Here is a 15,512-nt window from a genome sequence, read left to right as displayed (position 1 = left end):
CCCGTCCTACATTTCATTGAGAAATCTCCTAAGAAATCCCGTGTTACACTTTTTTTTCCTTTTGCGAAGGTCCTTAACATAAAAGCAGTATTTTCTGCGGTAGAAGTGCGTTAGTACTCAGAATTATTGCATCAGGCTTCTGGTCTGCCAACATTTTCGTAGTTCCGTTTATTTTTCGACGTACACGAGATTCGTACATGTGTATGTGTGTGATTGTAACCGCTATCAGCTCCGCAGCCGTCGCTGCGGTCAAAACAAAACACAGAATAGGACTGCACTCAGTCTTAGCGTTGAACCAAAAACCACAAACAGTGTCATTCTTCCTCCTTCAGCTATGAAGAAAAAAAACCGCTAAGGGAGCATTTCCATTTCGCATGCCACAAACAGCGAAAAAAAAAGCTCATAAAGGCAAAAGAGGACTTCATGTGAAATCAAACCGCCAAAACATGGCGAAGTAGGCAATTCTTCCAGAAACTCACTAGGAATTTTTCAGCACCTCAAAGCGATGAACAATAGATTATTATTTGCCAGAAGGTGTTAGGACAAGGTCAAGCGTATAGTTGGGAAAAATCCCTCCTAAAAACGACCCCCCCCCCCCTTCGCAGACCCTCCCAAAAACGACCCCCTCATCTCGTTCCTACCAGTATAGCTGCCCACACAGCAATCAAAATTTGGGTATAATAAAAGAAATTCAAAAAACAAATAAGCGCCTAATAAATAAATTAAAATAATACGATGTAATAAACAAATAATAAATTATTTTAAAAAAAAGTATTGCTACAAGTAAAACAAAATACATATTGTAATACAGCGATATTAATGGAATAAATAATAACTAGAAATTATATGTTCATGTTAATTATATGTTCAAGATGCCGCGTGACGTGTGCCAGATGGAAGAAGATCAAGAAAAATAAAAGTTTTAAACAATAAACAAAAGTTCGATCCCCGCCGGGACCATTATTTTTGCAAAACGAAAAAATAGCTGGAAAAGAAGGAGAACACGTTTTGAAACAATTTTCACACTATTTCCGACTATAACCCAACCATTTTTACTCATCGACAACGGAAATGAACAGATAAGAGTTCGATCCCCGCCGGAATCTAGATTTTTGCAAAACCGAAAAAAAATCACTGAGGAGAAAATTTCGCCGGCAATTTCTTGAAATTGTATAAGGAGCACTGTTTGCCACATACAAGTGTTATATAGAGGTTATTTTAGCGATTAAAACCAGGTCTTAATTGGAAATTACTGCTGGACAGGTCGGATTTTGTTACCTTGAAATAAACTGAATAATGAATGAATAACTCACTAATGAAAAGACATAAGAAGATAGAGCTGGCTCGTTGTGTAGAAGAGGATTTGCGCTACAAAACGGTCAAAAAATCTTTTGCAGGGACCCTCTGTTTTTTTTTGAAACCTAGTTGAGAAAAAATTGAGAAATTTAGCATTTTTCTCAACTTTTTCTCAACTAGCTTTTTTAGAGACGAAAGCTACCTGTAAAAAAGTAAAAATAAATTATGATAGCAAAAATCTTCCTCTACAACAAACTTCAAACCGAATTCGTTTTTATAAACTATGAGCTGAGTTATGGAAATTTGTTTGAAGTCACACAGATTTTGACGCGTTGCCGAAAATCCGAGATTTCGCTCTTTTTCCCGTTGCGAGGATAGGGTAGCGCCGTTGAAAAATTCGACTCCATATTTGGATAGAGCATCAAGGGAAACCCTTAACTGCAAATTTTGGCCTCTGTAAGTGTTCTGGTTTCCTCAAAAGCTAGTTGAGAAAAATTCGAAAATTTGAGGCAAAAATTGAGATTTTTCTCAACTAGGTTTCAAAAGACTAGGAAAGCTAGAGGCACCAAACTTTGTAGAAATATAGGAGAAATCCCTCTCTACAGATCGCAGCCAGCTTTATTGCATAAAATTCACTTTGAGCGTAGATATTCAGAAACTCGTGGAGCCCACTTTTTACTAATTATAACCCTAATTGCGCCTGTAGATCTCTTTTTTTTCGCTCAGTAGCAGCATCAGAATTGCTTTTTCGACTGAAAGTAAGAAGTTCGTCACCGTAGGATCAGAAATGTGCTCTTTAGATTCTTTTACGCCAAATGCAAAAAATAGCACCTTTGCAGGGATTGGTCCCTGGCCATCACAATAGAAAGGGCGCGGCATCTCGTTGAGCTATCCAATATTATTACATCAGCATCAGCCCTATTTCCACAGAGCGTGTAATGGCCAATTCTATTTTATCACATCACAACATTATCACTTTATTTACTATGCATCACATTTATTCAAGATTTCAATTGTTTTGGTTTGTGCCACCGAAGCGACTCCGACGTCATCAAGCATCAGTTAGAGCAGCAAAAAATGCTAAGTCGTCCATTTTCAAGATTGGCTCAAAAAGCGCAGTAGTTTCATTACCAGAACTATGAAGAATAAATTTTTAAAAATCATTTTTTGGTTTGTGTACCCTCTTTTTATCCTAACTTTTTATGCTACAATAGTCTTCCTCAACTGCAACCACGAGTCTTCTTCAATCGTTTATTCAAATATTAAAAAAATTTATTTATTCTATATCATTTATTTTTATATTAAACAGAACTCAAGTACTGAATATGCATCATTGACGTTTTTTCTTCTTTGAGACAACTCTTCCATTTTTTAGTCGCAGATATCGGGACCTGAAAAAAAGCCTTAGAATACGTTTCAGTTGTGAATATCTTCTGATATGCGATAAAAACATGCCATTTACTGCTGATCGTCCTTCAATTTTCAGCACTACGTCTGAAAAGAAGCAGTTTCCACTCCTGTTTTTCTGCTGAATGTCGCATACCTAATTACACTTCATTTTGTACACCTTAATATGTGTTTGTTTGAAAACGACAACCCCGTTTTCCTTTTCTCTTTGCTCCTTTCATTTTTTTCTCATTTTCCAACCCCTACTTAAATTTTTTCTTAATTTCCCGACCCCTCTTACGACCCCTCCCCCTGATCCGACACCCCTCTTACGACCCCCTGTTGAGAAATTCTCAACACAAGCTTGACCCTGTGTTAGGAACTCGAATATTTTCAGAACATGGCACCCGTCCATAATTTAAAGGGTGTCATAGTGTCTGCCGTTGATCAATCCGCTCGGGACGCGCCCCCACGTTCACATAAATTCAGAATCGTTTAAGGTTCACAAACGTGTAACTGGCCCTACAATGACTAGCGGTGGCCAGCCGATGTGTCAAGTCAGTGTTTTTATCCTCCCAAACAAGTCAGGTAACAATTTATCGACCCCTGAGGGTTGAAAGGCTTTGTGAGCACTGGGGCGGATTCAAACCTTCGACCGATCGTGCAGAAAGCGGAACCTCTAGCTGCTACACTACACCCACCCCATCATTAATTATAATGCATTAATTATAATGCACTATCGATCATTAATTATAATGCACTATATTCACTTCGATGTTTGATGGTTTGTTCTCAAAAGGACACCTGACCGCGGATACTCCCTCTTTTTGTACGATTTAAGTGTGCGAGTGTGCAGTGTACGATTTAAACCCTTTTTCTTGTCATCGTACTCATGACCTCTTGCATTTCTCCTAAGCGGGATGTCCTACATTTGTTTAGTATTTTCCCAAAGCAGTCATCCCAAAAAAAGGTCGATCAACATCAAGCAGTTTATACTTTATCTTTCAAGAGCAAGTATAAATGCAAATAACAGCGGCGCGATAAAATCTTCCTGTCATAACAATTCAATCGATGAATTACGTAAACAGCTGAATCGACATTCTTTAAAGTAATTATTTTATATTATTCTTTTAGTGCTCTTTTATCCACGGATCTCCCTCACTAGAAGGATCACAGCCGGTTAGTCGCGAGGCTACGTGGCGCATCTCCGGGTGGCGGATAGGGGGCTAATCGCGGACCAAAAGCGACCTTGTGCTTGCCCAGAGACACAGGTGGATTCAGAGGATGGACTCCCTGTTTCTGCTGAGCCAGGACTGACTCATGACATCCTTGTATCCCGCGCGTCAGTCCGGCCAAAAGCCTGCAAACAAGCGACTGAGAGGTGCAAGGGAGGCGGTTTGGAGTCCCCTCCAACAAATAAGCTCCACATGTCCACTCCGGAAGAACGGAAGTTCTCCCAGAAACTCATGGGACTAGAGGCTTGCAACCTGCCCGAGGGTTTTAAAATTTTATGCAAAACACAGTAATAGAAAAGAGTCTCCTGATTCCGGAGGAAAGCCTGGTACGGTAGCGCCAGGTGGGACAGGGTTGCAGGAGTCATGTAGGCTACCGAAACGGAAAAGGACTAGGATGACTAACTGTACTTATAACGCACGTACGCTTGCATCGGAAGCGGCCATCGAAGTCTGATGATGCAAGCCAAGAAGATCAAGTACGACGTCATCGGACTGACCAAGATGAGACGACGTCACCCTTTCAATGCCGTATATGAAACTGGAGAAGAACTGTTCTTAGGAACATGCGACAGTAGAGGTGTTGGTGGAGTTGGCGTCCTCGTCAACACGAGAACGGCAAAGAACATCGACTCTTTCGAACAACTTACGACCCGAATCGGACGTCTGCGGATGAGAAGATGTGGTCCAACACCAGCTTTGACTATCTTCGTCGCTTACGCTCCAACATCGAGCTATGAAGAAGAAGAAGTCGAAGCTTTCTATATAGACCTAGAGAAGTTCTACCGAGAAGATCATGCCTTCTACAAGGTCATAATTGGCGATTTCAACGCCAAAGTTAGCCCAAGAAGAACGCCGGAGGAACTTCACATCAGGACCCACGGCCTACAATGGAATGACCAGGGGGAGAGGCTCTCCGAGTTCATCATGACGACTAAGACCATCCATGGGAACTCGCAATTCCAGAAACCCTCCTCTCTACGCTGGACGTGGGAGTCACCCGGTGGAGGGTACCGTAATGAAATAGACCACATCATTGTCAATAAATGGTTCTGCCTGACGGACATCGCTGTTGTACCAAAGTTCAATACGGGATCGGACCATCGCCGCCTTCGAGGAAGATTTTCCTTCACAAGGAGAGCAGAGAAAGCCGCCAAGTTTAGAGGGAGAAATCCCAGGACTACCATCAACTGGGATCTCTTCGCTACGCTAGCCGGCTTTTGGGAAGATTCCGCAATGGACAACATCGACGAGGAATATGACCGGCTCGTTGAACACCTTCACGACTGTGCGAAGAAGGCTGAGAGTTTTAAAACGACCAAGAGACGCCTGTCTCTTCAAACTCTTGAGCTGATACGCCAGCGTGGAACAGCACGAGCCGCAGGGAACCAAGAACTCACGTCCGAGCTCGCAAGGCTTTGCAGAGAGGCAATAAAGGAAGACCTTAAAGAGAGAAGAGCAGAAGTGCTGGCTGAAGCTGCAGAGGCGGGGAAAAGCATTCGCTATGCCCGTCGAGACTTCGCCAGTCGCAAGACGAGGATGACGGCTCTCTCGAACCCAAAGAGAACAGCCATTGCATCGAGAAGGGGGATGGAGAAAATCATCTACGACTTCTACTCTGATCTCTTCGACAACCATGTCCACTTGCCTCCTCACCATCTGAGGGAAGATGGACAAGTCATTTCAAAGGTTCTCCCGTCCGAAATACGACATGCTATCATGTCGGTAAGAAATCGTACGGCACCCGGTCCCGACAGAATAAGACCAGAACACCTGAAGAGCCTTCCGCCAGTACTCATCAACACCCTGGCGAGGCTCTTTACACGTTATCTGTCGGAATGCAAGGTTCCTAAACAGTGGAAGACCAGCAAGACCGTGTTGTTGTATAAAAAGGGAGATCCACATGACATCGACAACCATCGTCCAATCTGCCTACTGTCCGTCATCTACAAGCTCTTTACAAGAGTAATCCTTAATAGGATTGAAAAAGTCTTGGATGAAGGACAGCCATGCGAGCAAGCAGGGTTTCGAAAAGGATTCAGCACGATTGACCACATTCACACTGTTTCGAAACTCATCGAGGTATCACGAGAGTACAAGATGCCGCTCTGTCTCACCTTCATCGACTTAAAGAAGGCTTTCGACTCGGTTGAGACGGAAGCGGTCGTGGAAGCCTTGGACAACCAAGGCGTCCCTACTCAGTATATAAAGGTACTTCGAGAGTTGTACAGTAACTTCACGACCGGAATTTCGTCATTCTACAAGAACATCATCATTGACGTTAAGAGAGGGTGATACAATTTCACCTAAAATATCCACAGCCACCCTCGAGAACGCAATGCGAAAGTTGGAATAGGACGACATGGGAGTGAAGGTTGATGGTCGGCAGCTACACCATTTGCGCTTTGCTGATTACATCGTACTGATAACACCTAGCATCAGCCAAGCGGAACGAATGCTGACCGAATTCGACGAAGCATGTGGATGCATCGGTCTTCAGCTGAATCTACAAAAGACGATGTTCATGCGGAACGGATAGGTCTCGGATGCCCCATTCACGCTCAACGGAACGAACATATCCGAATGCACCAGCTACGTTTATCTGGGTCGGGAACTGAACATGATGAACGACCTGACCCCCGAGCTAGGCAAGAGCAGACGAGCGGCTTGGGGAGCGTACAAGAGCATCGAGGATGTAGTGAAGAAGACCAGGAACACCCGGCTCCATGCTCACCTCTTCAACACCACCGTACTTCCTGCTTTGGCCTATGCTTCGGAAACCTGGGCATTTCGCAAGCAGGAAGAAAACACGGTGAGCGTCATTGAACGCGCAATTGGGAGAGTGATGCTAGGAGTATCCCGTTTGACGCAATTGAGGGACGGGATCCGAAGTTCTCTCCTACGTCAGCGATCAGAGATTAGAGACGCCGCCGCGTTTGCCAAGGAAAGTAAAATAAGGTGGGCCGGACACGTGATGCGCTTTAATGACAACCGTTGGACCAGAGCCGTGAGCGACTGGGTTCCCCGCGATATTAAGCGCACTACAGGAAGACCGTCGACCCGATGGTCAGATTTCTTCACGAAGTCCTTCAAAGAAAAATATGATGCTGTTCGTGTCCCACGCGAAAGGAGGAACCACTGGGCTACTCTGGCACGCGATCGGGACAAATGGAATTACTGGCGCCCGCTCGACCAGTTCGAATATGAACGGGAGTCAAGGTAATCAAGGTAGTGCTCTTTTATATTTTCTAAACTAATTTTATAATCAACAAGGGCGTAGAGGTGATCCGTTTGACTGGAGAGATAAGAAGTTGCTCTCTGGTATTCATAATTAATCATTAATTTCGAATTAATTGATTAATCTTTTAATTGTACTTTTTATTTGTTTGCTGTCTTCATTAACACTTGCGTTCCAACACGATGAATAAATAAATATACAAACAAACAAATGATTGAACATCCCACATTCGTTTTTATGAGCTCAACTACGGTAGCTATTCAGGACCGATTACTTTTATTTGTGAGCGAAAAGGAGCCTTAGATGCCAACATTAACGAAGCACGTAGCGTTCTGCGTTTATCTCACACAAAAAGGTCAGCTATTTGATCCACCGTTATAAGGACTGGTTGGAGAAAAGCGAGAAAAACCACCATTCTGCTGGAAAATTGTGCTAGTTTAGTGAAATATTTCATAGAGTGTTTTTAGGATAATTTTGCTAATTCATGCTGCAGTGCTGACAGGCCAAGTATTTCGTTAAACGTTTAGATGTGACTTTTATTATTTGCCTGCTTCTTGAGCTCGAACAATGCGTACGTTACTGCTAGCCCTATGGCAGTGCCTCTACCTGAATTTAATTTATACATTTGTAACTCTGAATCGTGCATACATTTAATTAACTTCAGATCCAAACACTCCTACGATACGAACATAATACAGGGACTATTAGAAGGCATCACCCTGAATATGAGCATTCTTCCTGTTTTCCCCAACAGTTAACAGAGAGTGCTGTCAATTGAGTGGAAAAGAATGTAGAGAAATGATGAAATAATTTGAGGGAGTATAGTTCCAACTGTAAGTCGGAAGAGGGAAGTCTCCTAAAAATTTTTACGAGATTTCTAGGCTGATCACTCTAGAGTAATATTATCCATCGATAGATTACACACTTTTTTCTGCGATAATTTGTAATTGTGTCACTAGCACTGCATTCCAATCATAAATCTAAATTCCATAAATGTTGGGAACCATACTTTTGCTACCAGGTTTAGTTTTCTCTCTTTAAAAGTGCAGAGTAACCACTGGGACAGTTTTCATTCTACTCACATAGAAAAGAACACACATGAAAGGAAGACGGTTACTGTGCCCGCAATCGGACGAATGGATTGATGCTTCCGTGAGAAAACTGGCGCGTAATACCCGTCCTGGTATTCTTTTCGGTAAACATCCTCAGTGAGCTCCTGACCAAAGCAACCCCCCCCCCCCCTCCCCCCCGATCAGTTGAACAGTGTCATCGTAACTTTCACGACAGATAACGTTCCTTTAGCCAGCATTCATTGAACTTCTACCACCTCTATTTATCCCACCGCTAGAATGCAGTAAATCATGACTTTGCAGCCAGTCTTCTACGTGCCCGATCTTAAAATAATTCTAGGAAGTGCTTGAAATGAAGAACATGGTTATTCTATATCCTCTGTTTGGTTCACTGAACTCATTACCTCGCTTGTTCCGCCAGGTTCACAAGCAGCATCCAACGATCGGCACTCAGGTTGGGCGAGTTTTTTGCAGTGAAACTGGCATGATGCAGGCGACAAATCATATTTCCTGCTGAGATATCCATAAAACCTTCTAGGATTTGTCTGAGGATCACCGTTCATCTCGATAAGCTTTATTTCAGAAACTTATTATTTTCCCTAATTACGACAAAAATAGCAGTAAGAAGAGGCGGAAACGATTGTAGCGAGAAAGATAGGAGAGCATAGAACTTCGTTCTGGATCTTTATCCCCAGGTGAGCCAGCCAGGTGAAAGGGGATTGATATCGGTAAGAGGATCACGTCGGTGAGGTGGAAAAGGATTACGGTACATGAAGGCAGAAGCCATCGAAGCGATCGCAAAGAGAAGGATCAGTGAAGCATAGAACTTCATTCTGGAACATCGTAAGCTTTTTGTAAGGGTACCGTCAACTGAGTGGAAAAAGAATGCAGAGAAATAATGAGACAATTTGAGGGAGTACAGTTCCAACTGTAAGTCGGAAGCCTCCAAAAAAAGAAATTGTTAGGCTGATCGTTAGGAGCATAAGCTCGAAATGGAACTATGCATATTCTCAGGAGCTCCTTTTATGCGCTCTTCTTGAAATCGTTCATAATGCACCTTTACTTTAGGCGCTGATGGACATAATGGTTTTTAATGGATATCCTGTGTTTTAGGAAGGAGACAAGACGAATTTTAATTTCAAATGTGATGTGCGCGTAATTGAGCAGCACAATGTTTTATTCAAATATTCAACTTTCAAATGTAGCGCTCAAACGGAAGCGCTCCTTCCTTTTGTGCACTTAGTGCTAGGAAAAATATACACATTGTTTGAACAAGCATGTAAATAATAAAACAACGCTATGAAAGGGTATAGGAACGTATCTGATCTGTTTACACTGAGTTGAATTGGCAAAATTTTCCTTAAAACGCTTCACTAAATAATTTCCGAAAGTGGCACAAATTTCTGTAAAGTGATGGATCGTCTCGCGTTTCTTTTATTCGGCCTCCGAAGCTGGAGCTAGCCGGTAGGGGCTCTTTTCCATGAGATAACCGCAACGTGTTGTGTGTTTCGTCGCCTTTTATAGTCCACTCGTCGTTTTTGTTAGCACTAAATATCAAGAGTAGGTAGTACCAGTTTAACAGAAATCCTCCCGCCTTAGCTACAGTTGCCCTCCAAAGTGGGACACCAGACACCACCAGTGCCATTCTAGGAAGGTCTCCTTTCCTACAAAGGTGTGAAGGCGGTCCGCGCGCTTGGGGACGTTAGCATTTCTCCGTCTTCATTAACACTTGCGTTCCAACATGATGAGTAAATAAATATGGGAGCAAACAAATGCTTGGACATCCCACATTCACTTTTATGAGTCCAGCCACCGTAGCTGTACGGGGCCGATTAATTGGATTTGTGAACGGAAACGATTCACAGATGATCAGCGATAGCGAAACACGCAGCACTCTGCGATTATCTTACAGAAATAGATCATCTGTTCGATCCAACTTATGAGAACTGGTTGGAGAAAAGCGAGAAAATCCACCATTCTGCTGGAAATTCGCGCTAGAACAAAAACTAGACCAAGTACGTCGTTAAACAATTTGGTAGCGTATTTTTATTGTTTGCTTGCTTCTTGTGCTCAAACAGTGTATACATTGCTGCTAGCGCTGATAGCAGTGCTTCTGTTTGAATTTAGTTTATACATTTGGTACTTCAAATGGTGCATACAACCCTTTGCTTCTCAATCACGCGCACATCGCATTTGAAATTGAAATCTGCTTGGTCTCGTCCCTAAAACACAGAATATCCATTTAAGACCATCTTCTCCATCAATGCTTAAGGTTAAGATGCATTATGAACGATTTTAAGAAGAGCGCAAAAAAGGAGTTCCGGGGAATCTACATCATCAGTTTAAGCTTCTAATGATCAGCCTGAATAGCTTTCAGAATTGTCTTACTTTGAAGACAGCGTTACCAATCCAGAGTTCAAACTATGCTTTCTCAAATTACAAACATTTCCGTTCTATTGCCACAACTCCTCTTTTTCGCCTCATTTCTACGTTTTTCTTTCCGTCACAGATTATAAGACTTCTCTAGAACTCCCGACGTGTTCCAGAATGAAGTTATATGCTTCGCTAATCCTTCTCGCTGCAATCGTTGCAATGGTTTCCGCCAATTTTTATGATAAGGATATTGGTTTGCCGGGCAGAATAAAGTTTGGAAGATAATATGTATCTAAAATAAAGGTCGTTGAGATGAATGTGTTTCTCCGGACAAATTTTGAAGTATGCTGGGAATCTTTGGACATTTGACTCGATAAACTTTCCAAAGGAACGTTAACTATTTCACGTGAAAGTTACGATGACAGTGTTCAACTGATCGGGATGTTTGCTACAGTAAGGAGTTCACTGAGGATTTTTACCGAAAAGAATACCATGACAGGTATTACAAGCCGGTTTCCTCACAAAAGCATCTATCGTCATTCGTCCGTTTGCGGGCACAGAAGCCGTCTTCTTTTCAGATCGTTCTCAGTTGTGTTCTGTTCTAAATGGGGAGAATAAAAACTGTTCCAGTGGTCACTATGCGCTTTTAAAAACAAATCTGAATCTGAGATGGTACGGATTTCAGGTGGAGTATTCGTATACGGGATAGTAGATTATGGAGAGGGAGTGAATCCGTCCATTTCTTCATAACTGCCGTAAAAAAACGGCTTGGAAGATTCGGCTTCGGGCGTTCTGGCGCACTATTTCCACCAGGAGTTCGACTGGAGCGCACCAGCCTTGTGCGGCGCCGCATCTTCCGGGCCGTTTTTTACGGCAATTAGGAAGAAATGGACGAAATCACCCTCCTCTCCATAATCTACTATTCTCTACATGAAATCTGCACCACCTCAGACTCGTGGGCTGATGCCTTTAACGCGGGGCTGGGATGAGATAGTTCCCTACAACGGTGTTTTGTTTCCAAGCGCGCATCATCTACAGTAGTAGCAACATGAATGTCAAAAGTTGTGCGAAGTATATGGATCATAGGGTACATGACGTCAAGGTTAAAGGACAAAGGATAAAGTTTCCGGCGTTAATCAATCCGCTTGGGGTGCGCCCCCACGTTCACTTCAATTTAGAATCGTTTGAGGTTTACGAACGTGAATCTGGCCCATACAATGACTTGCGGTGGCTAGCCGATGTGTCAGGTCAGTATTTTTATAATCCCAGACAAGTCTGGTACCAATTTATCGACCCCGGAGGGATGAAAGGCTTGATGAGCACTTGGGCGGATTCAAAGCTACGATCGATCGTGCAGGAAGCGGAACCTCTAACCGCTACACTACATCCGCTCACATCCAGAATTTGCAGCTAATTTTTACGTAGATTGTCGGTGTCAGAAGATAAAAGATCAAGGTTGGGGATGGTGTAGCGCATCCGGTAGGAGGCTTCGCTGTGACTGCACGCTCGATCGATGGTTCAAAACCACGCCAGTGCCAACCAAGCCTTTCATCCCGGTTATGTGACATGATCAAATTCCGAATTGGTGCTCGGAATCGCTGTCAGGGCGCAGCTTTTGCAGATTCATTCATGTCTAGCGAAAACTGTAATACGCAGGAACATCAGGATCCACTAGAATCATTTTTGGATAGTTCTTCACGTAGTTCATCTTTGTGAATAAAAATATTGACTCAGTGAGCTTCAAAAGGCTATTACTAACTACTCCTACATCACACGATTCTGAATCCTCTTTTGAACAGTTGATGAATCACCGTTAACGGGATTGCTCTACGCGGATTTCGAAGGCCGTTGGACGATTGAAAGTGGGTGCTCTTGAAAGATTGTTGGTGAATGATTGCTCCGGATGGCCGCTTTCCTAAAGTTCCGTCACGAATACGTCCACGCAATGAGTGGGTAAGTCGTACCATCGAGTTTGGGTGGTCCTTGCGTGGGAAGTTTATCCACACATGGCTGGTGCTCGGGTGCTTCTAACTTGGAGATCCTACAACTAAACGCTGGATGGTACGAACAACGACAGTGACTGGGTGGTCAGATTTTGGGAAGTCTGTATGAGCGGTGGTCGTTCGGGTAGCCTGCGCCTTGACGATCTCGCACAGTAGCTGGGTTGTATTCTCTCAGAGAGTCTTCTCACTGGTTGTTCTTGCACCGACATTTGAAGGTATGAGATGCTAATCATTAATACACCGTACAGGTGTGTTTTAATGAACGGTTTTCTAATAGTAAGTATCTCATTCCTTCAAATTACTATTTAATTTCAATAAAAACCACTGAAAAAAAAACCCACTGGAAGATAAGGAATGTTTTGTGTTATGTGACAGGTTTGCATACTCAATTCATCTAAGTTAGCTTCAGCAAAAAGTGGTCTGTAAAAACTTGTAGACAGCTTTGCCGCTCATATGGTGAACGAATACAAAAAAAAAGAAGAAAAAGAAAAATACTGAACACCGAGAAACATAATCACCAGTGATCCTGATCTACCGTTTCTCTTCACTGATGCACTTCTGCTCCTATGTCTTCTTCGGCTTCTGGACCTGCTTCTACTTCTTCGCGAGGAACAAGGTATTGTTAGTAAAGAAAAATAAATAAATAGTATTTTTTTTTAATAATCACCAGTCATCAAACGTACATTGCTAGTTCTATGACTTTTTTCTTAGCGAAAAGTTAGTGAAAATTGATCGCCGATGCGTCTACGCCATTAATTATTTAATAAATAATAATACTTACTGTTATTTATTCACTTATTTTTCTTCTTATTAGCTATTGACTTTGCACTGATCAAACACAGGCGCATGTAAACGTGCCAAGAAATTGTTGATTGCGATTATTAGCTCTTTTTGATTGTAGTTGAGCGGCTCATGATTCCTAACCTGATTAGCTACAGGTTAGCTTACTCAGGAATTCCCTATAGAAGTGGATTTGACGGCATGTAGAGTCTCGGTCGTATAAGCCCCACTAAACAATTTAACGTTTCAGTTAGTGTGGAACATCTTGTACGACACAGTTTGGGCAAAATCAAAGCAAAAAAAAAAATCAAAGAGAAATGTATTATTATTTGTCCCACGGGCAGATCGGAAGATTTCATGAGATCTGGTGTAATCTATCCTGTCTTCTTGTAGGATCAGCTGTGGCGACGAATACGTTGCTGAAACAGCGCGACCGCTCTACATTCAAATCAATAATCACGCGAATGACAATGTAAGCCACTGGAATCGGCATCTTTAAAGCCATCACCCCACGAATCTGAGGTGGTGCGGATTTCAGGTGAAGTATTCGTATACGGGACGGTATGGAGAGGTGGGTGATTCTGTCCATTTCTTCCTAATTGCCGTAGGAAAAAAACGGAAGTTGCGGCGCACGCACAAGGCTGGCGCGCTCTAATCGAACTCGTTGTAAGAAGTAACGCGCCGGAACGCTCGAAGCCGTATCTTCCGGGCCGTTTTTTTTTCGGCAAGAAATAGAAGAAAGAAATAGACGGAATCACCTTTCTCTCCATATTCTACGACTCCATATAGGCATAATCCACCTGAAACCCGCACCAAACCAGATTCGTGGGGTGATGCATTTTAGCACCCAAAGAACACAAAAGCACGACGGTGCCGTTTTCGAAATCAGGGCTAAAATCTTGGTGCAAGAATCTGAACGTTAGCTCGAGAAACTCTGGTGGCACTTTGGATCCACGCTAAAGCACAAAAGCGTGGAACGTATTTCTCGATTACGCAGGAACTCGCGACAAATCTCTTTTGATTTGACTAAGACATTCGAACCACTCGCCCTCGTTATCGATGGGGTCATCGGTGATTACTAGGCTTCTCCAGTGTACGGTCAGCACTTGGTCCAGTGGCTATGTCAATGATCGAAGAATAGGCGAAGAGTTTTGACTGTATAGTTGTGGAGAGGTTTGATCGCTTAGATTGTGAATCGAATAGTCCATTTCAGGCTCTAAAGGTGATATGCCGAAACGTCGTCCAGTACAATCGATTAACAATATTGCGTACAGTATAAACAATCAACCGGCTTGTAGAGAAACAAGCAATCTTTGACACCGTTTTCATCAGTTTTTTTTTTTTTTTTTTTTACTTTTTCGTCCATGATGCGAGCGCGCCGCCAAACTGCGTACAAGTAACATTCATTGGTAAACCATCGTATGCAACACCTCTGACGTACGGTTTCGCTGGAAAGCCTCAGCAAAACCGAAACGTAAATTAGTAGACCAGCGCTGAAGCGATATCAACGGCAGAATCTCACGAATTTGACGTTAATGTTCGGATCTCTCCAGGAAAGGTAAGATTAGAGGGCATGTGTAGATTACAAGTGTGGGCTCATCCATGCTCTCGTGCTACGTATTCTTTAAAGAATTTTGCCTCTACGCAGATTTTTACAATGTATTCGTTCAATACGACACTCGACAATGGAAAGCTATGCGATGGCGATTTTCTGACCGCACAAAATGATTCCGACATATTTCGGTAATGCGGAGGCCAAGGGTAACAAATTCCAATCATCTTTTCGAATTTACAATTGCTATTTCCGGTCACATAGTCAATAAAGCAATTTTTTAAAAATGAGAAAAATATGAACAGCTGCGTGTGTACAACGTGAAACAAATTTCGTTGCTGACAAACGAAGAACGAGAAGCAAATACTGAACACCGAGCTGCATAATCACGTTCGTTATCAGTGAAAGCTGAAAGCACAGCTGAAAGCTAAGTGCATCGATTCATGTTTTTGACCTAATGACTTTACAAATCAATAGCTAGGACAGAAAACCTCAGCTAAAACACCGTAAACCGGGGCTTTCATGGCAGTAGCGACAAATAGATGTACATATATAAGTTGTACAAATACATAAATACACTAT

General features: G+C 42.7%; 2 protein-coding genes across 3 annotated transcripts; both read left to right on the top strand.

Annotated features, from left to right (window-relative positions):
* Positions 1-4,370: 4,370 nt before the first annotated feature.
* On the top strand, positions 4,371-6,453 carry RB195_017626 (uncharacterized protein; the record flags this gene model as incomplete). Of its 2 annotated transcripts, XM_064184700.1 has the most annotated exons (2): positions 4,371-6,125; positions 6,271-6,453. In XM_064184700.1, the coding sequence occupies 2 exons, from the start codon at positions 4,371-4,373 to the stop codon at positions 6,451-6,453; spliced, it is 1,938 nt and encodes a 645-aa protein (XP_064040581.1). The 2 variants fall into 2 exon arrangements, with proteins under 2 accessions (XP_064040581.1, XP_013295119.2); XM_013439665.2 differs by lacking the exon at positions 6,271-6,453 and having other exon boundaries at positions 4,371-6,209.
* Positions 6,454-6,534: 81 nt separating this feature from the next.
* On the top strand, positions 6,535-7,137 carry RB195_017625 (uncharacterized protein; the record flags this gene model as incomplete). Its single annotated transcript, XM_064184699.1, has 1 exon — positions 6,535-7,137. The coding sequence occupies one exon, from the start codon at positions 6,535-6,537 to the stop codon at positions 7,135-7,137; it is 603 nt and encodes a 200-aa protein (XP_064040580.1).
* Between the last annotated feature and the right edge of the window lie 8,375 nt (positions 7,138-15,512).

The sequence above is a fragment of the Necator americanus genome, chromosome II, assembly GCF_031761385.1.
Source record: "Necator americanus strain Aroian chromosome II, whole genome shotgun sequence".
NCBI lineage: Eukaryota > Metazoa > Nematoda > Chromadorea > Rhabditida > Ancylostomatidae > Necator > Necator americanus.
The sequence above is the reverse complement of the archived record's forward strand: the minus strand, read 5'-3'. Positions and strand labels throughout refer to the sequence as shown.